General features: G+C 40.0%; 1 protein-coding gene across 6 annotated transcripts; it reads left to right on the forward strand.

Moving 5' to 3' along the window:
• The first annotated feature begins 2,433 nt into the window (after positions 1-2,433).
• arhgef33 (Rho guanine nucleotide exchange factor (GEF) 33) lies at positions 2,434-21,350 on the forward strand. Of its 6 annotated transcripts, none has more exons than XM_028007503.1 (17): positions 2,438-2,797; positions 6,584-6,627; positions 8,850-9,014; positions 9,334-9,455; positions 9,559-9,755; positions 10,368-10,478; positions 11,329-11,455; positions 12,019-12,151; positions 13,276-13,383; positions 13,507-13,599; positions 15,776-15,924; positions 16,712-16,819; positions 16,945-17,123; positions 17,850-18,304; positions 18,388-18,600; positions 20,068-20,207; positions 20,395-21,350. In XM_028007503.1, exons 1-17 carry the CDS (start codon positions 2,707-2,709, stop codon positions 20,507-20,509), a joined length of 2,550 nt encoding a protein of 849 aa, XP_027863304.1. In that variant the 5' UTR covers positions 2,438-2,706; the 3' UTR covers positions 20,510-21,350. The 6 variants fall into 6 exon arrangements, with proteins under 6 accessions (XP_027863309.1, XP_027863304.1, XP_027863305.1 ...); XM_028007504.1 differs by having other exon boundaries at positions 16,730-16,819; XM_028007505.1 differs by having other exon boundaries at positions 16,733-16,819.
• Positions 21,351-21,424: the final 74 nt, after the last annotated feature.

Raw genomic sequence — 21,424 nt, forward strand, 5'->3', positions numbered from 1 at the left:
GACCCTTTTTTCCGCCTTTATCTCTGCGTTTATATCAAGTATTTGCATAAAGGTCAGGCCTTGAAGTGGGATATAAAATTTTCATCTGTGGCAGGATGCTGCTGAGTGTGACACACAGCCAGGCTGTTGCATAAGCATATCATGTGGCTACTCTTGTTATGATGGGGAGCCTAACTCGGCATGCTGGAGGCAAAGAGCAGACAAAAAAATGGGGGGACACGGCAACCAGACAAAGTTTTAGCATTTTAGAGGCATTTTATTTTAAAAGAACCTAATTGTCTAGGGGATCCATAGACGGCAGCCCAAGATGTAATAGACCCTTCAGCCTGGACCCTCCTCAGCAGGGAGTCCGGTTCTCGGCGAGGCCTTGATCTCCGGGTCATCTGCGTCTGGTACTTGCGTCGGCCAGTCACACCCATGAATTGAACGGCGCTCCTTATATACCTTCCAGGTGGCCTTGGAATTAGAATTAGAAGCACCTCCGACAATCGAGGACCTAATTGATAAACAGTTTACTCGCCACACACAGGACCGCACAGCAGGGGTCGTCACAATATCTGAGAGGGATTGCACTATAACATCATGGGACACAACATGATTCACCTTCCTCTGCTTTATGGGATCCTTTTTAGCTGAAAACACATAAAAGGTGGATTTATTTCTTTTTCCCTATATCCAAAAAAACGGACTGAAGAGAATGAGGTTTTAAAAAAAGCATTAAGCAGGAGAGTGCTTGCAGATGAACTTTAAAATTTCCATTTACTGAAAATAAATCAATATTTTTCAGCTCCACAGGCACAAAATCCACATGACATTTTCTCTGAACTCAGTTACTGGTAAGAAACACAAGTTTTGTTTTGTTGGGTTTTTTTGTATAGAGATAAATGAAGAGTGCATTCTTCTCTTGCAAACTCACACGTAACGGCAGAATCAAATGACGTGTTGGGAATTATGTAACCTCAAAACACAGGGTTTTTTTGTGAAGATGAGGAGCAGCTGTGATGTCTCGGGGCCTTTTTGTCCAAACCACCGAGAAATGGGTGGAAAAATCAGGAAGACACATCCAGTAAAAAAGAGCAGAGATGGACAGAAACGCGATGAAAAAAAGTGGAGAGACAGCTGTGGGGTAAGAAATCCTCACCGGTTATTCAATGACCAAACACATGGAAATAAATTCACATGTAAACTCCAGGGTCAATCTAAAATCTTCTAATGTGAAAGTCCTGGGCTGCAGAGTATTAATTGGAGAGGTTGGTAAGACGTCATGGTTACAGTTTACCACAAGCCATGTGCTCCCACTTATTTTCATCATGTGACAGCAAAACTAAACTTTTTCGCTTATGTAACCTCATGTGGGGGGGACTATCACTGCGCATCATGGTAAGCAGCACACCATGTCCACTGTGAAACATGGCAGTGGCAGCATCATGTCATATGTCAAGACGCATGACTGGGGCAGAAGGGTCACCTTTGAGCCAGAGCTTCAAAACTGTGGTTAGCATCTAGGAACATAAAATGAGGAATCTGTGGCGAGAATTGAAAGTCACTGCTCGCACATTCTCCAAATATTCTTTGCAAAGAGGAATTGGCAACCATAACAGTTCAGAAACAGGGACAAGCAGACTGTAAAAGACTTGCAACTGCAGCAAAATGCAACTGAGTGTTGACTCAGGGGGCCTGAACACGTTCAGATTTTATTTGTAAAGGAAAAAAAACACACATCCTAGATTTTCATTGTGAGATTATAAAGCGATCACATTAAATCCTAGTAAAATATATACACGTTTTGGTGGTAATATGACAAAATATAAACATCTTTAAGAGGCTGGGCTAGTTCTAGAAGGCCCCTGCAAATATCATTTTTAGTCAAATTGTGCAGTCGCAATAATTAGTCTGATGATTGAGCAGAAGAGAAGGTCAACAAAGAACACGTGATCTCTAATTCTCCTCAAATCATTGCATAATGCATCTTGTGTAATCCATTGCATAAAATCAAACAAGACAGTGTTTGATTGGCATCTTTAACAGATTAGTAAATTATGAAACACACACACACAAAAAACAAGTGCAATTATGCAAAGTACATAAGTGGTCAGCAGCTGATTTGCATTTCAATCATCAATCTGCTGGTTCTGTTTTTGATGACCTGTTCAGCTCCCCTCACTGTCCTGTGCAGGGCCCGATTGCCATTGAACTTAATGCTGTGATGCGGCAGGTGGACTTCTTTTCCTCCATGGTTCAGCAGATTGTGTTGGCAGAGCGTTGCGTTACCACCACATCCATCATTCTTCCGACACTACAGCTTAATTCAACCTTCAACTGGCACTTCTCAAGGCCGCGGCGATAACACTCCTGTGTAAATCATCCTCACTAACAACCAGACACGCCTCCTTATGTCCAATGACATAGCTACACAGTCTACGAGTGTATGATGAACAAACGTCTCCCTCTCCACTTCTGATCTTCTTACCCTCTATCCATTCAACCGGCCGAAGACAAGGAGCTTTTTGTACAGAACGGGGAATCACAGGACTCACATGCTTCAGTAAGGAGAAACTGAGAGATTGCAGCAGATGATAGACTTCCTCAGAAGAGAAGAAGACTGGCGAGGAACGGGCTGAAGTCAGATTTGGGGCTGGACAAGGTACCTCAGAACCGTGCGAACCGAGCTGGACTGGGCTCAAAAGGACTACCTGAAGATGGAGAATGACGGAACAGAAGCCGAGGAGAAGGTTGAAAATCTGCCCGAAGGTAGAAACTTATATACACACGTCAGTCGCAACTTCTCACAACCCAGGTTGGCTATACGTATAATTGAATCTTCATGGCTTCAAATAATGGACTCTTCAGGCCATGAACCTTAATACGCTAGAAAAGAAGTCCTCTGACTTCTTTCGTGCCAAGTTTTATTAGATTATCTCGCTTTTAAAATTAGAAAGTTGAAATAATGTAAAGTAATTTTAAAAAATGTCTTTATAGACACTGCTCATATTTGAGAGTTGCTACAATACACAAGATTTTATTCAGATATTAAGTATTTCTTAAATCTTGCTTTGAGAGTTATCTGACATGTAACTTTTGTTTCCAGGGTGTGAAGTTGTTGGTATTCTTTGGTAAAATATTTCTCCATTTAGCAAGCAATGACAACTCAGAGTGTCCAATCACAAAGCTGCAAAGAGATACATCTACTTATTTCCATAGTTTGGATTTTCAATCCGCCCTGCGACAGACTGGCAACCTGTCCAGGGTGAACCCGCCTCTCACCCGAAACGTTAGCTGGAGATAGACACCAGGACCCCTCCGGACCCCACTAGGGACAAGAGTGTAAAGAAAATGGATGGATTTTAAGTCCAGTGCATTAAAGGCAAATTTAAAACATATAAAATATTTTCTTGTGATGTTGGAGATAAGAGGATGTGAGACAATATTCAATTTTTTTTCTTCATAATTGAAACAAAACAAACTTATTATGAGAATTTGCAGTTTGTAAGAAAAACAAGACAATACAGCAAACTTGTAGGCTTTTTTTGTCCAACATGGCGGAAACTTTATGCAATCACTGTCGGATTTTGAATGCCGGGCACAAATATGAAACATAAACAACGTGGATCCTTTGGAAAGGTTCCAATTCAAGTAAACAGGAGCCCAGAACTAAAGAAGATACAGATACATTATGCAACTGGGTCAGCTTTTCATATCACCAAGAGGTCAATTTGCTTGACTGTTTTTTGTGCCTTATGGCCGTTTTGCATCTTCTGATTTAAAACATTTACGAATTATTGCAAGCTAAAGGATTCTGTTCTTTCTGTGGCATGTGTTAGCCATGTCTGCCGTTACCAAGCTCCTTCTTGCATCTTTCAAAAGCTGTTTTACAAGATTACGCGTATGAATAAAACATTTTTGACATTTCTATATACAAATGAGCTTTTATTAGTTTGCTTGTTTTAACTTTACAAAAAGAAATTTGTGAATATAATGTTGAAAACTAAGATCAAAATGACCTTCACTGCAAGTAAAGGAGACTTATAAGCATTGGCATCTCACATACAGCTTTTGATAATTACCTTTTGCCAACAAACTTCACTTCCGGTTCACTTACTGCAGCAAAATGTGTCCCTCAGGTATGTGTCATTGGAACACTTCATTTCATTATTACAGTAATGTTTACTCATTTTTCCATTTAAATGCTGATGATAATGTTATTTAGAGTTCGCTATGTGCAGTAGGCCTGGTTCTCACTCAGCTGCATGTGGCTTGTAATGTTCAATTAAATTGCATTGGTATAAAACTTGTTTTAAACTCACAGGAATCAAATCTCATTAGATTAGAAAACTAAGCTAATTAACTTGACACCATTTACAGATTTCCTTCTTAGTGTCTGTACAGACTTTAGAAAACAAAAAACATTTAAATTCACTGTGTCTCATAGACATTGACATGAAAAAGAAGAGTTTTGCTGAGGATTTTTAAAAGACTTACGGGAAGAGCAATCTGCCTTTAGATGTTTTGCTTAACTTATTTGAGCACAAAAGCTGAAAACGTATGTGTGTGCTACGATTGTTGTTGTAACTGATCTTTAGTTCATTTGCATCCCTGTCCAGGACACTTTAAAAAATGGATCTTTTAAATCTCTGCAACATTTAAAAAACACAGCTCTTTTAAAATAAAATCACATGTTCCTGCGTACTGGATCACCAAGAACATTTTTTTTTTAGATATTTATTTGAAATCCCCAGGTTGTTTCAGGACAGTGGCACGATGCGACATCTTGATGCCAATTTTCCGCAGCTGAAGCTGAAGTGAAGCACACGACCCCGAGTTGCCACAGGAAATTTGACACGCCACGTTCCCACAGACAGAAAGGCTCGATTGTTGAACACTTGATACGCTTTCTTTAGCTCGCTCAGAGACATGCAGTATGTTGTGCCAGCGGGCTTAGCCAATTATGCATGATGAAATATGTGTCATGCGTATTTGAGATGACCCTCTGCAGTTTTGACAGTAGCCCCAAACTGTGCTGTGGCATTTTAGGCGACAAACGGCAGCATTGTGCGGCGATCCGTCCAAAAATGCTTTGCATTTGCACATAAAATCCATTACTTTTTGATTTAGTTGGAAGTCGCAGACTCGTCGTTGACAATTACATTTCTTGGAAGTAAGAAAAATGCTTTTGACTAATAAGTGGCATATTAAAAAACATCAAGAATATACTTGTGCGCTAACAGTCAGGGATCTAGACTCCTTTCCCATGACTGGTGAAGCGAACTATCTCAACTTTTGTGGGATAAAATATCCATCATGGTCTAGCAGGGGCGGAGCTTCGGGGGGGTGCGGCGGAACCCCCACTGGGGCGTAGAGGGGCCCGGATGGGAGGCAGAATATGATTCCAGGGATCCAAGCCTTTACCACGTCTGATGAGAGCTGGAGAAAGCGGGCCATCTCCTGTTGAACATGGTGTATGTAGGCTTATATAGAATGGTGCTCCAGTAGATTATATAGTAGGCTGCCCCAGTCATTATTGGTTCATGGTTGCTAAAAAAACTTTACAATACCGAAGCTATCCGCGGTTCTGAACTGATTTGAATTTGTGTTGTTCCATCATTAGTGACCAGCAGCCTGATGCTTCTGTTGTTCTCTTGGTTTGTTGTACTTCATGTCAGATGGATTTCAGAATGACACAGTCGCTCTCTGTGGTGGTGAAACTTGTAAGATCCGCTGTTGTGGGCACGTCTGTTGTAAAGTTAAATTATCATGAGCTTTATTATTTGGGTATAAAGGGCCCAGTCATTAGCCCCGCCCCCCCGGCCCGACTCTGACTTGTTCTGCAAGTGGGTCTAGGGCAGGGGTCTCAAACTCCAGTCCTTGAGGGCCGCAGTCCTGCAACTTTTAGATGTGCCTCTGCTGCACCACACCTGAATAGAATAATTAGGTCATTAAGGCTCTGGAAAACTGATCTACACAAGAAGGAGGTAATTAAGCCATTTCATTCCATTGTTTTGTACCTGTGGCACATCTAAAAACTGCAGGACTGCGGCCCTCGAGGCCTGGAGTTTGAGACCCCTGGTCTAGGGTAAGCAATTTTACCACATTAAAATCCATAATATGTTGGTCTGCTTTAATAAGCGATACATTTGCTGTATTGCGGTTGATAAATGTGTGGAATTGACCAACAATCAGTTAATTGATTGTTTAAAGACGATATCAATGTGATTTGGCCTGTGATCTCAGAAGGTTGGTGCTTCATGGAGCACTGAGCTGCATGCACAGGCACTAACAGAGTAATACGGTGCTTAAATCAAAACAGTACTCTTTATCAGAAAGTGATAACTGTGGACTTTGAGGGAAATGTACTTCAAAGTTATTCTCATGCTTAGAAATCCATTTAAAAAAAGTGAATCTATCGCTGAGGCCATAATGTGATTTCAGATGTTATATTTTTTTTGCCAGAATGTAGAAAATAAGATCCTGGGTTCACATTAAGTGTATTATTAATTCTGATCCTGATGGGTGTCAATAGAATTTCATGATACACCTCCAATTCTTGGTATTTTGCTGCTGATTTACATAATTTTCCTTCTTGCAGATACAACAGAAGGTGTGGAGGAACGTCCCCAGGAGATTTCTGAGGTAAATAAGTAAAAAAAAAAAAATAGTTGTGTCACAAGTCAGAAGAGAGTCAGGTATTTCTTTAAAGCTTACCGTAGCCTCAGATTACTTTAAAATAATCACTTACTGTGTTTTATCTAGTAGAGAAGGTTCGAAATCTGTTCAAGTAAACCTTCGTTACATTCCTACTTTTGTCGACTGAGGATCTTCTGACAGGAAACAATTGAGAGCATCAGAGGTGACCATCTGTGCACCCAAAGCACGCATTTTTTCACAAGTTGCAAAAAAAAAGTCAATCTGTTGCCATTCTTGCCCTGTGGCTCCGAGGTTGGAAACAGTAGTGACGTTATTGGATAGCTGAACTGTTTTGTTTTTTTTTCTTCTAAAAACCGAAGGCCAAGAAAATTCTGCCGTTTTTAAGATACCACAACATAATTTTTAAAGAAAACACAATCTATGCTGGTGTTTCTTGTCATAAATGAATATATAAAACCATTAATCTAAGACTTAGCCACCAACCACGAAGTGGGGTAAAAGAAAACTTTGTTACCTTTGCATTACAGTGGAAGGAAGAATGAACTGAAGCCTACTGGTTAGTGTTTATGGGTACTGCCAATATAGAGAAACTAAACTTTATGTTAGCCAAAGACAAAAACACAAACAGAGACATAAAGAGAACTTCCTGAAAACTCATCCGATCCTCGGCCTCCAGGTACTGGGATGTTAAAGATCAGTGTCAGCTCTCAGAAGGAAGAACCAAAGGCGAGCAGGACAGACGCTCTATTGAGCCTCCTGCCTGATGCCTTTCACATGACTGAGAGCAAGAACAACACAGAGATGGAAAGATAGAAGGAAGGAAGGAAAGAGAGCTGCCTGGCCCACATAATGTTCCCATGAGCTGATTCACTTATCCCCATCAAATAAATTCAATCAGTGACACATGAGAAAACTAAGAATGAAACCACAGGAGAAGACCCGAGTGGACAGAGGCTGGTGCTGATATAGGATAAGCGTTGGAAACGTTGGCTTTAAATGAAGGAAGGCTGTTCATACTTAAAGTCCTTCACTGGAAAGACTGAATGAGAACAGATAAAACCTGAATGACCCGTAGACTCCAGAGGGAAACTCCACGAAACTCTAGCAAACACAGTTACTCGGTTACAGAGGTTGTGAATTGTGAAATAAACAGAGGGGAAAAAAAACTAACTGTTTTTTTTTCAAAGAAATCAAAAACACTGAGAATGTACTTTACAAAATAGAACCATAAAATCTAAACAACTCGTCATCAAATCAAAAAGATTTTTCAAATCACTGGGACCAGTGGCGGTCCTTGCATAAACGCCGCCATCGGGCAGCCTCCACTTTGGCTGCCCCTTGTACACACACAATTTCTAAAGTAACGGAGATGTCAGGAACTAACACCACTGATTTCAAATATATTGATAAAAATAAATTGATAAAAACTAGGAACTCACATTTCTCACTGATAGTAAACATGTTTCACAAACTGTTGTAAAGAATCTGTCAAGAAGGTAGAATAATTTCTGGGCTATTTTCAATTCCTGGTCAATCTATAGCCGCTCTGAAAAGTGTAAACATAAGATATCGGGTCTTTAATTGAATTAACCTTCAAGTGTAGTGCTTTCAATCAGACACCAACTTCCATGGTATCAACTCATGAGGTGCTCACAGGTGTTAAAAGTCAGTCCTTAAAGTGAAACTAACCCCCCCTGTGAAAGCTAAGCCCCTCCCATGGCAAATTTTGAAGAATCTCAGCAAAGTGGGCGGAGCCAAGAACATTCAGAGGCCGAGTTAAGTGTGAGGAAGAGTGGAAGGGGTGTGGTCAGGAAGAAAGAAACACTGTTGCTTACTTTATACTTTGTCACTATGTTTAGAAAACCTTCTATTTTTCCTGCCTGGTGGCTCGCCCCCAGACTGTGACGCTCTGAGCAGAAGGCCAAACACTATCTACATCACCAAAGGCAGTGTAGGTGATGTAGGTAGGTGTGCATAAAAACACTGTGCACTTTTATGCACAGTGCTTGAAAAAAAGTGTTTCTTTATATTCACTGAAATGTTGTTAGTTAGTACAGTTTAATCACAGAATAAGAACTTTTCCATCATTTATACACACAGACACTTGATTTAATTACTAATCGTTACTACTATTGCTTGTTTTACGGTGACTCTTCCTTTAAACTGACCCTGGGAAGATGACGTTAACCTTTCTCCATGTGATCCAGGTGCAGGGCCTGCTGGTGGAGCTGCGCGAGGGGCTCCGCGCGGCTGTGGCCGAGCTGGCCGATCTGCATCAGAGGGACCACGTTTTGGAGGAGAAGCTCCAAGCACATCAGACTGAAGTGGATGATAAGATAATGGGCCTCAAGAACTCGCTCAACACATTTAAGGTGCAAGACTGAGTAAAACAGAAACGTGTGCAGGTTCTATTTTTGGAGCCGCAGACAGGATTCTGTAACATGATTTAGAGCACGAACTGAAAACTAATTCAGTTCAGGGTGAAAATGATTGCCGCTGTAGATTCAAAAGGCGGGAATGTGTGTCTGAAACTCGTACAAAGTTTAAAACCATCCCGCAGTCAAAAGAGGGGTCGAGTGGGCTCTCCGTATTTCACCCGGTACGCGTTCCCAGCGCGTGCGTCTTTGTATCTACAGAACACATAATTAGTCAACCGTGCCAGTCCCATTTCTACCTGACATCTGTTCACAGGAGGAGCTGAATGTGGCATTGTTCCACATTAGAGATATGTCCAACAGACAAAGGGAGGCGCAGAGGAGGATGGAGCTGCTGCAGATTGAAAGCAACAAGGATATAATCCCACTTCCACACAGGTAAGGGTGCAACAACGCAATGTACCTCCTGATTCATGTGGAGATCATTTTCCTGTCATCCTTTCATCTAAACCTGACCTTCTACGCTTATGCTGACCTACAGGTCCAGCAGCAGGAAGAGCTCCAGGTCAGACGTGCTGGCATTGTCCGGGGAGGAGCACATCTGCACACCCAGCCAATCAGAGCTCAGCGTTTATCAGAGCTTTTCCCCGACTCTGCCTCAGGGCGAGTCGCCGCAGAGGAGCAACACGTCTACACAAAGCGAGTCTGTTTGCCTGGGCAAAAGTTCATCCATGCTTGGTAGTGTTGACCCTCAAGCTTTCTGACAGAATGAGTGTTTGAAACTGGGTCAAACAAATTGTCAAAAAAAAAACCCATATATTTTTTAAAAAAGTACTGATGTATATTGATAAATATGATCAGGCAAAGTTGTAAAACATTACTGAACACATTACAACACATTACTGAACTTCAGCTTCGAGTTGATTCATGATTTGTAAAATCTGAGGTAGAGGTTTTGTACCCAAATGTTCAAATTATTACACTTTTTTTTTTTTTTTAAATCTAGAAATATGGGCTTGGAAAAGTGCAGAGTTTCTTGAAGAACCCTGAAGTAGTTCTTAAAATTACTTAGTTGGTGGAAAAATCCCTTTTTTTTTTCTATGTCAGGTATAACTGGAATATAATTTTTAGAGTTAGGTTACTTAACAAACAGTAAAACTGTAATGGTCTGGAACTGGAGCTATAAGGACTGAAAGAACTGTCAAAAAATGAAAATCACCCAACAAAAGCCTGGAGAAATACTGAGATAAAGTCTGGCTCCTTTACAGCAAGCCATAAAGACACGAGGGAAGTATTTTGCATAGATATGTATATTTTCCTTTTACTCATGCTCACGTTTACATGTCACAGCCGCCACTTGTGACCAGGAGGCTCAGCAGCAGCAGCAGAAATCTCCGTCATGGGGAGACAAGACGAACAACAGAGACCAGATGGAAATCTCCAACAATCAGACTGAAAACAGTAAGAAAAATCTCTGTAAAACGTCTACAAACTATTATTAATCACAAACAAGTTAGCCTGTCATAAGCAGTGCCCTCATGTTCTGAGGGCAAAAAGAAAATAAATAAAAAGCTGTAGGTGAAATCACCTATTCCTGTTTTAAGATCTTTCTTCTGCTTTTACATACAAATGGGGAAAACAAAGTGTTTTCCACAGAAGAATACAAGAAATGGTCGTTTAAAAACCATGAATAATAATGAATAAACACTCAATAAAGTTAAAACTAAAGCCAATAGCTTTTAGCTTTCCATTTTAAAATGTTTACCTAAAACTAAATGTAAAAAAATGCAAAAAAAAAAATTACCATGTCTGATAAAATCTGAAGGTTACAGTTAAATATTTAAAGTGAAACTCAACAAAGGCATATAAATAAATAATAGCAATAATAGCAATTGAAATAATAATAACTAAAATAATAATGGAACAATTTTATAAATTGGTAATGTGTACAATTAATGACTAAATAATGAACTCAAAAGCTAGTGATAAACTAAATAATCATTTAAAAACCGAGCTGAATTGTTTGTAACTAATATCAATGTAAAAGTAGGTAAAGTACCTGTGTCATAAATTCTAAACTTAATGAAAGTTGCTGCTGCTGCTGCTGTTGTGTCATTTCTAAATCAGTTTTTTTATTATTATTATTTAGATGGGGAGATTCTTTCAAATTATCTCACCATGTATTTGGTATTTTTAGACTTCCTTCTGTCGTGTTGGGAATCTTGAGTAGCAGCACTCTGAAACGGAACAAGTCCTTGAGGTTACAGAGTAAATGTGACTATAGTTACATTTTGTGTTTTTATACGTGCAGATAAGCGACAGCGGGCCGCGCTGGAGCTGCTGGAGTCGGAGAGAGTCTACGTGTCCCATCTGTCTCTGCTACTGAAGGCCAACATCTCCTTCAACGGAGCCGAGGCCCCGACTACGAAGGACAAACGGTAGCACACTCCTCTAAAAAAAAAAAATAATAATAATCATTTAACGTTAACGGGAGGGACACTTACCGAATAAAGAGGAACGGATCGAACATTTAACAAGATAAAAGCAGGGTTTTGTTGAGAGGAGCTTCACATTCCCAAACTGGCCCTCTGAGCTAATTTGAAGGCTTACGGTGATGGAACAACAGGAAATAGATAAATCAAATAAGAGAAGGTCATAAACACTACCGAGACAGTGCTTGTTATTGTAATTGCTGCAGCACACACGTGCTACCAATGAGGAGAAGACCCAAATGAAATGCAGCCGCCGCTGGACTCGGACAAATTGTGTTTAAAAATGGCTGCTTTCGCTTTAACCTGCTGAACACGTTGCCGTTTGTCGCGCGAGCCGCCGAAAAGACAGCTTGTTCCCGCCTCGGCCTATAAGGGCCTCCTGGACGTCGATGTCTGGTCCACGCCAGATTTAATAAATGACTTTAACCTCACGTATTTCTGAATGATCACATTTGAAGGAAACTGTTACTCTTTGAAATATTCCCCCTGTTTTTCCCCTCTGCTTGCAGTCCTTTCCCCAGCTCCTTGAGGTTTTTGATCCAGCAGCACCTGGAGCTCCTTCACACTCTGCAGGAGCGCGTGCTCAGGTGTCAGTGGCAAGGCATCATGGGAGATGTGTTCATGAGGCTCACTAGCAAAGAGGTAAGCACGGAATTAGACTCTACAGAATAATGTGGGAAAACATTATTTGTTAATCTTTCTGTTTTTTAAGAGAAGTCTGACGTGATGTGTGTTGTTTTAGTAGATATTATAGAGCCACGCAAAAGGCTTTTGTTAGAAAAATTATCCTCCTGTTCATTTACTTATGAGTTTATTTTACAAGTTATGTTTTCATATTATTCTTTTCATATTATTACTCTCATATTATTCTTCTTTTTATATTTACTTAACTTCTCTTGTTATGTTTTCATATTATTCTTTTTATATTATTACTCTCATATTATTCTTCTAAAAGAAACCTAATCTCTGTCTCTGGCTGATTCTTTGCAGGTTATGACAAAATAAACCTATCAGCTTTACTGACTGATTTTCCTCACTTTGTCACGTTACAACAAACAACAATGTATTTCACTGGAATATTTTGTGATGGACCAACGTAAATCAGCATCGTCTGTAATTGTGAAGTGGGGGGGAAAAAATGTAAAAATGTTTTACAAATAAGCTTTCTCAAATAATATTTGCTACTTGGTAACTTTTTAACCAAACCGCCAAATCCAGAACTGTAATTTTAATCTCCTAATATGTAGCTTTAGAAATAAAATGAAAAGTTATCATGAAATAAGTTCAAATTTAAAGCGATCAGATGATCTTAAAGGTGTGGCATGCCTTTGTGTTCAGTGTCAGAACAGCTGCTAGTCTGTAGGGGTGTGTCGCTGTCATCTTTGAAAATCTACAGACAGAACGGTTCTCTGATTCCCAGTTGAATTTGTTTCATTACTTTGAATAGTCCATTTGTATGCTTGAACATGCTTTGGTCTCAGCAGCTCCTCTAGTGTTTTTGTTCCTCTCAACTACATCTCTGATTAATTCTCACTCGTGGTTTACGCACACTCCTCACTTTTGATGATTTTTCTGTTGTTGATCACCTGGATTGGCAGAAATAATTAAGGCTTCTCCTGGTAACATTATTATTTTTCTGAACATTTATAACAAGTGTTATACATGTGATGGAAAACCGCAATTTCTAGCAGTTTACAACCAAACGTGTGGCTGAAGGGGGTAAAAATCACATGAGTTGAACAAATGAAAAGATTTTCTCCGCTCAGAGTGATTTCCTGGACTTCTACGTCTCCTATCTGAAAGAGCTTCCCGATTGTCTGTCCGTTGTCACCATGCTGGCGTCCAGCTCCATGAAGTCCGCTGCTTTTGTGGATGTAAGATTAAGAAAAAAACAAAACAATTTCAAACACCTTCGAGTGCTTCTGTAGTGATTGAATTATGTAAAACACTAACTTGTTTTCCTCTTGACCTGGTTGGCCGTTTCCTGCCACCGCCAGCGTGACGTTCTGGGCGATGAATCCAGACCTTCGCTTTACACCCTGCTCCTCCAGCCGGTCCAGAGGATCCCAGAATATCTGCTGCTGTTACAGGTGGGATCTACAATGTTAGTTCATTTTAGTTAAATTAGTCTTATATTAAAAATGCAGAAAATTGTCTCATTTCAATTTAGGTACATTCATATACATTCATAAAGTGGAAAAAAAAATATCCAAAATTAGGGAAAATTGATTGGGGGTTTTTTCTCACAAAAACTAGCTTAACATTTTTTTGGGGAAAATATTCTTTACTACTTTAGGTAGAGCCATGTGCTCAATAAAAATACACCGTGTTACAAATTATTAAGCAAATTGGATTTAAGTGTCATAAAGATTATATTTCTTGTTGTGCTATTAAATTTATAGATGGTATTGTGTGTCGGGGCTCTTTGAATCACTATAATTAATTTCAGAGAGCTGGTTGATTAGTTTGTCTGGTGAGCTCAATTAAAGGAAATCTACTTAAGAAGGATGTTCCACATTATTAAGCAGGCCACAATATGGGAAAGAGAAAGGATCTCTCTGCTGATGAAAATCATCAGATAGTGTAGTGCCGTATGACAAGATATGAAAACATTAGATATTTAACGAAAACTGAAGCGTCTCTGTACTGTGAAGAGATTTGTGGCTGATTCAGAACAAAGATGGTTTGTACAGATAAAGGCAGAATGAGGAAGATTTCTGTTAGACAAACTCATGGGATTAAGAGAGCAGCTGTTAAAATGCCCTTACAAAGCAGCAAACAGTTATTTGAAGCTGCTGGTGCCTCTGGAACCTCAAGGTGGAGGATCCTCCAGAGGCTTCTGGTGCATCAACCTACTACTGGGCCCCTAACCAGAGCTCACAAGCAGAAACGGTCACAATGGGCCCAGCTGTACATGAAGATTAATTTTCAAACAGGCTCATTCACTGATGACTGCTGTGCAACCCTGGATGGTCCAGATGGACGCAGTAGTGGAGGTGGTGGTGGGCCGAAATCATGGGGAGAGAATCATTGGTCGGCCCTTCAGAGTCCCTGAAGGTGTGAAAATGACCTCAGCAGCTCTGGGAAGGTTTTCTGACATCCTGCAAAGAAATTCAAGCAGAAACTTTCCACAAACTCACAAGTTCAATGGATGCAGGAATTGTGGTGTGATATCAAAGAAGGGCTCCTATGTTAACATGTAACTCTGTCTGTTAAGATGTTTTTGATTGAAATAGCTTTTGATTTTAGTACATGTGACCACTTAATGCTGCACATTCAAAGAATGACTGTCTGCAGTTCTTTATAATCCATAAAATGTTGAGAAAATCTGCTGTGCATAATCATTTGGAACAGTGCATTTTGAGTTTTTTTATTTTTAAAAAAAAATACTGTTCTCATGGGGAGTTTTGATCAGTGAAATTTGACTTATATTGTAATAGTTCATGACTTGAAAATTATACTGACCATCATTTGCATTGACCATTTAAGAAAATCTGAGAAAATATCACTTGCATAATAATTTGGAACACGGTGTAATGTGACACACAGTTCCATTTTTCCTAGAGACGCTTCAAAATGGGTATGACAAGAGAGAGCATGTCATTTCAATAATGCTGATACATGCAGCTCTTCATGAGCAGCGGCTCCTCCAAAAATTGCATGTGAGGCAATAGTTAAGTTTAAACAAACTGGAAAAGTGACAGCCCGTATATTTCCTGCCAACAAGCAAGAATGTTGCAGGACACAAATAAAATCTTCTTGGCTCGCAGCACGAGATCCGCAGCTAAGACTTACTGTCAAAAAGGGAAACATGCAAAAATCCACTGCATGTTTGACTGGAACTCGGTGCTCTGGTCTGACTAAAGATGAGTTAAAAAGGATCTTTGAATAAAAATCTGGTCACTGATGTCAGAGAGTGGAAAACGGGTCCTCAAACGTTTTATCAGGAACTTGGTCAAATCAAAATAAAGCCAGTATTTTTTGGCAAAAGGGATTTAATGAAAGAATGGGGGAAAGAAATCATTTTAAGGAATTTTTACACATGTACACAGTTTGTTTTCTTAACGCACATAATTAATCTGCATCTTTCACTTGACCTATTACCTAACTATTATATCCACTGCAACATAACAGAAATAAACTAAACTAAAACTTTTAAATTTGTGTTTTCATCATTTGGTTCAGACTGAATTTTCCCTTTGCATGTTTGAATGATTAAAATGTTCATGTATATTTATGTATATTTATATATATATGTATTTGTAGGGCCTGCTCAGACAGACAGATGCAGATCACCCAGATTACTACCTGCTGCTGGTCTGCATCCAGCAGTTCAGGTCCTTCACTGCGCAGCACCACCACCTCCTCCAGCACAACCAGGAGCTTCTGCTGCTCAACTGCAAGGAGGTGCAGAGGTCAGAGCAAACGCCCGGCACAAAGCATCGACACAGCCAGTGGAAGATAAAGGATATGGCTCCTCACCCAGGGCGCCACAGCCACATGTGGTGGGGTAATCAGTCAGCTGAACTCCAGACAAGTTTCTTTTTACAAAAAAAAAATAAAAACGTACGACAGTACACCACAGCTGAAACATTAAGCTGAAGCTGGTATTTAATTTACAGTGCTAAATCATCATCAATATTATTGTTGTTATTATTATTATTATTATTATTAGGAATCTGAACTGCATTTTATCTAAAAAAATACATTTTAAAATGTAAGATACTTGATTTGTTAAAATCTGAAATGGTTTTTGGACATAAAACACAAATGATCTTAAATACAGTTTTGCATTTGTGTTGCCTTTTATTCTATTTGTGAAAAAAACAAACAAAAAAAACAACAATAATAATAATAATAATAATCATAATTAAAGTCTTTTCAAGACTCGTCAAGATGGAGTAAAAATAGAAACAGAAACCCCTGATTGTGTTGTACCGTTTGTGGTATGTTACATGGCTGGCGCTTTCCAGCCGTGCAACATACTTTTATTTATATTTTTACTTGCTTATTTTTGTGTTGCTTGCACAAAATAATTTCCCTGTAGGGATCAATGCAGTAATCTCGAATCTTAAATCTCAAATCCATCCATCATCCACCCATGTATGGGTGAGAAGGAGGGACTAGCACAATTTATGCAAGAACACCGGCACTGCCAGGTGAATACACTGAATTTATTCCCTGTTAAATCTGTTTGTCCAATCTGCTCTGCTCCACCAGCAGGTCCAACATGAAGCAGCTGTTAAAGACAGTGGAGGGAGGGATTCAAACTAACATTAGTTCACCTTATCCTGGCAGTAATGCAATACTGTGAGTGTTTTCAACTGCTTTGCTTTTCATTCTTATATGATGATAACAGATTACAAGCATGCTGCCCATTCCAGATCTCTGGGTAATCCTTCAAGCAAATTTTAATGACCTTTTCCCTTCAACAGGGAACATGCTAACATGGTGAAGCGCCGGAAGCAGTGTCTCCTGGAGCAGATCCAGTCCCACCGCTTCCAGGATTGGGATCACAGTCAAGATCCACAGGGTCGCTGCTATAACGCAGAGTGGCCGTCCCAGGTGCCGTTCTTCAGTCACAATCTGGACTCACGGAATCCAAAACAAACGGGTATGTGGTCGAAAGAGCTGCTGGCTGTTGTGTCAGGTCCACTTAGTCTGCCTTCTGTTAAGCAAGATGAAATAAATTGAGAGAAGTTGATGTCCGGTCAAATATGTTTTCTATGTCTCACATAGCTTTCCCGTCCACGTTCATGCTGACTATCTACCAAAAGTATATCTGAGCACTATCAAGTTTGACTAACGGCCAACATAGTGGCAAAAGTCAGTGACACCACCAGTGATTAAACTTGTTTAATTTAAGAAATTAGCTTAAAAAAAACACATTGCTCATAATGGAGAAATTCAATAACAGATGCGATATAAATCTTTACCCTCAGAAAGGCTTGCCAAGCCATTTCAAAAACCTTGAGAATCCACTGATCCACAGTAAAACCCATTATCCAGGAATAGAGAAAATATAGGACAGCAGTGAATTTGTGCCATTTGGATGCTTGGGTGAAGTGTTTCTCGATTCAGGTCCTCGGGGGACTACTGCCCTACATATTTTAGATGTGTCTCTAATGTAGAACATCTAATTCAAATGATTGCATGATCTCTTCTGCAGAAGTTTGTTGCTCACCCACTTGTTCAAGTAATGCGTGTGGCGGTAGGGATGCAGCTAAAACTTGCTGGTCAGCGGTTCCTGAGAACTAAAATTGAGAAACACTGCAGTAGAGTAACTCTCCAGAATGCCTTTGCAGTCTAGTAAGCTGATTGACCAATATTTGGCCTCTAGGTCTTGGCAGTATCCCAGAAACTGAGATGTCTGAGAGATCATGTCAGCACAATCAGGTGCCCACCAGACCGGCTGAATTTCGTCAGGTTCAGCCCGGCTCGGCTCTGGCCGATGCCCTCGGGGAGTTCCTCCTTCCTCCCGACCCTCCAGGGATGGAGAGTCTCTATGACGAAGATGGGGTCTCCCTTCACGACACATCTCTGTTCGATCACTGTTCATCGGCGTCCTCAGACTCCTCCATCGACATCGCCTTTGTGAAGTGCCCCAAAGTCCCCCAGGGATCTCATCATGCGGTGGCAATCAATGTGCCGACAAACCGAGATGTCTTTGGCAATGGAGGAAGCCCAGGTAATGGTTACAGCAAACTGCCACACCGGGGTTGTGTGTCACCAGATGAAGCTGTGACAAGACGCAATCTCCATCGACCACTTCAAGCCAGCCAGCGTAAGAGTAAGGTGAGCGCACCTAAGTAGATAGATTTTTCGGTCAACATTGCACATGCCCATAAATAAACGTCTGCTTCTTCTTTGCTGTAAAGTCACTGAATGGCCTGCAGATGGAGAACACAGTGAGTGGTCTGGATGTGGGACCACTTTCAGACCACCTCCAGAGAGTGGGACTGGGCAGCCACGCCAAGCTGGAGCGTCAGGGCAGTAAGGGCAGTAAATGTTCCACCCCGTCGCATAAAGTCCACAGTCCCCTGGGGAACACGGACAAACAGAGTCCAGATCTTCACGGACTGCTCAACATTGTGGGTATCACAAGAAATATAAGTGAGCAAATTAAAGTGCAGTCAGGTGTGATTTTTGATATGAATGAAATTACTTTCTATCTAGGGTGGCAAAACCCTGGGCAGGCAAGAGAAAGGAAGGAGGGGAGGGGGGACAAAATTGTAAATACCATTCACCCCTCCAAATCAGAGTGGCCTCAGGTGTATATGCAACTAGCATCCAGTTTTACAAACAATTGTAAAAGAAGTGGTTGCTCTCAGGAAATCACAGAATTGAATGACAGTAAGTCAGCCACAAAGCGGTAGACCATAATGTCACAGACCAGGGTTACTGGATGTTGTAAGCATCACAAGCAGAAGTCACCCTTACTTTCCACAGTCATTAGCTGTAGCGCTAATGAGCAAACTTCATGTGACCTTCAGGTTTGCTCAAGAACAGTAGATGGCTTCATGGAATGGGATTCCAGGTCATGAACTCAGATGCTTTAGTTCCAGTGAAAAGACTTCTTAATGCTTAAACTCACAAAGAGCTTTCGGACAATTCGTGGATTATCCCTTCTTATTTCAACCAGAACAGAAGGTGAAGTCCATAAAGAGGTACAAATCCATGTCTCAAATCCAGAGTCCTAACCTCTCAGTCCAACATCGTCTTTAAGACCAATTAGAGCAGAGACAGAGAGGAAGGACTTCTCAACCAACATCAGTGCGTCTGGGATAGTCAAAATTCCCCAAAACACCCTCCTAAACCTTGTGGAAAGCAAACGCTGTCAGCAATGTAATCTGTCATTTGCACCCAAAATGAATGTTCTGTTGCTTATTTGTATATTAGGTCAATAGGAATTGGCTCCACCTAGTGTTAAATAAAGAAAACATTTCTGTACCGCTAGTTGCAGATGGTGCCAATGTTCCGTGCCATTTTGGTGTCTTCTAAGGATTGTGGACTGTAATGGTTAAAAAGCTTATGTCTCTTTAATGGTCAGTGAATATTTCTGCACTGAACACAAGATTCTTTTAAACAACAATTTAAGATTTGTGAAAACTTAGTTACAATTGTGCAAAAAATAGAAAAGGTCACTTTTTGAGGTTTTCTTGGGATTAAGACCACCTCCAATTGAGACAAGCATGAAGCACACAATACTTCAATTGTTTAAACCCGAACTGAACTTTTCCACATAGATCCTATAGGCTTTAGAACCCAACAACATTACTGGTGTTTTTCACATTAGCCTATGTAAAAAACCTAAATATAGGATCATAATGGTATTAAAAGCCTTTTTTTGAAGGGGCTTCATTAGGCAGGGAGGTGTTTGGTTTGTTTAGGGCAACAGAAGAAGCTACCCAGGTAACAACTGCTACTGTATGCTAAAGACAAATTGACATTTTGATATCAATGGTGGTTAAAAGGGGAAAAATAGAATCAGTTTTTATCTTCCTGTGTCTTCTTATGAGTGAATAAACTAAATAAAGCCTCGTTTTTAACCTGAGCAGGACTCGGGCATCCAGTCATGGGCTGACGAGTCAAAGTGGAGGAGCACAACAGAGGAAAATAATCACACCCCCTTCAGCGAGAGGAGTCGCAAGGACAAGGGAGGCTTCAGGAGCTCATTCAAGAAACTCTTCAAAAAGAAGTAGGCACGGTTATTTACCGCTGATGCACTCTGTACTGTGTGAGTTTTAAAAGGGCAAAACAAATATTAGAAAAGATGTCAAGACAGGACGAATAATGTCGGTGAAAGTATAAATAAATATTGTGCCATCATGAGCACCTGATAGAAGATATTTTATTAAGCTTTTTTTTTTTTGTCTTCCAAACAGGGCTGCTGATGAGAAGAAGGAGAAGACACCAGAGAATCAAAACGGTGAACATGAAACGTCGATGAAAACTCCCAAACTGGTTCACCTGGAGATAAACCGTGGCACAGCTGTATAACTTGTGCTTAGTGGGTATTTTCCTGCTTTGTATAAACATTGTATGAGCTACACAACGACCTTCCGCAAATTGAAACCTGTGTTTTGTTTTCTTCTGTCTTACCCCCAAACCTTCAAACTGAAGGAAAGCACTAGTTCAAATACCAGTGATTTTTTTTTTTTTTTATTTAAACCACAAAATATGTTGTTTTCAGTTCTTTGCAACATTGAAGGTTGATTTAATAGCATCAAAATGATGAGTTGTAATTTTGTTTTCAGTCAGCTCGCGCTTTCATCCCATGATTGTAATCAATTACAATTTTCTTTTGTTGCTTTTCTTTTTGTCCAACTAACCCATTCATGCCAGTTTCAGCCTTTTAATCAGTAGGTTTTCTTTTTTTTAACTCAAACTATAATTTCCAGACATGACTCCTCTGTTCATCTTAGTTACGATATATCCAGAATTGCTACAATATACTCAGGAAATATTAACAGCTACAATGTTTATGTTTGTAAGGGCTTACTGTGCTTATTTAAATGTTCTTGTGTTTTTCCTGCACTAAATTTATCTTGAGAGAGAAATATACTCAATAAAAGTTCTCACTGGCTATTTTTCTGGAGATCAGCAGATCGTTGAATTATTGTAACACTAAAAGACGCCAACATCTATTAGCACGTTGCAACCTGAAACTGTTCAAATTCACAGTACCACACAGATGTTTTCATAATCGTTTAACTTTTGCCTACTTTGTATTGTTATAACCATAAACGTTAATGTATTTTAGAAGGATTTAATGTAGTATACCAGTGCTAAGTAGTGCACGAGTGTGAAGTGAAACAAACAAAAAATCATCTCAAAAGTGTGGGCAACTTTATCCCTGATCACACATCGTTGCGTTCAAAGTTTTAAAACACACAAATACTTTTGCAGTATTTT

This window comes from Xiphophorus couchianus, chromosome 22 (genome assembly GCF_001444195.1).
Source record: "Xiphophorus couchianus chromosome 22, X_couchianus-1.0, whole genome shotgun sequence".
Taxonomy (NCBI): Eukaryota; Metazoa; Chordata; class Actinopteri; order Cyprinodontiformes; family Poeciliidae; genus Xiphophorus; species Xiphophorus couchianus.

Excerpts from the sequence above, each read along its gene's own strand:
- arhgef33 (XM_028007503.1), top strand. The coding sequence starts at position 2,707 with ATGACGGAACAGAAGCCGAGGAGAAGGTTGAAAATCTGCCCGAAGGTA. Across the intron at positions 11,456-12,018 it reads CCGACTACGAAGGACAAACG|TCCTTTCCCCAGCTCCTTGA; the intron begins GTAGCACACTCC and ends CTCTGCTTGCAG. Across the intron at positions 16,820-16,944 it reads CCTGGCAGTAATGCAATACT|GGAACATGCTAACATGGTGA; the intron begins GTGAGTGTTTTC and ends TCCCTTCAACAG.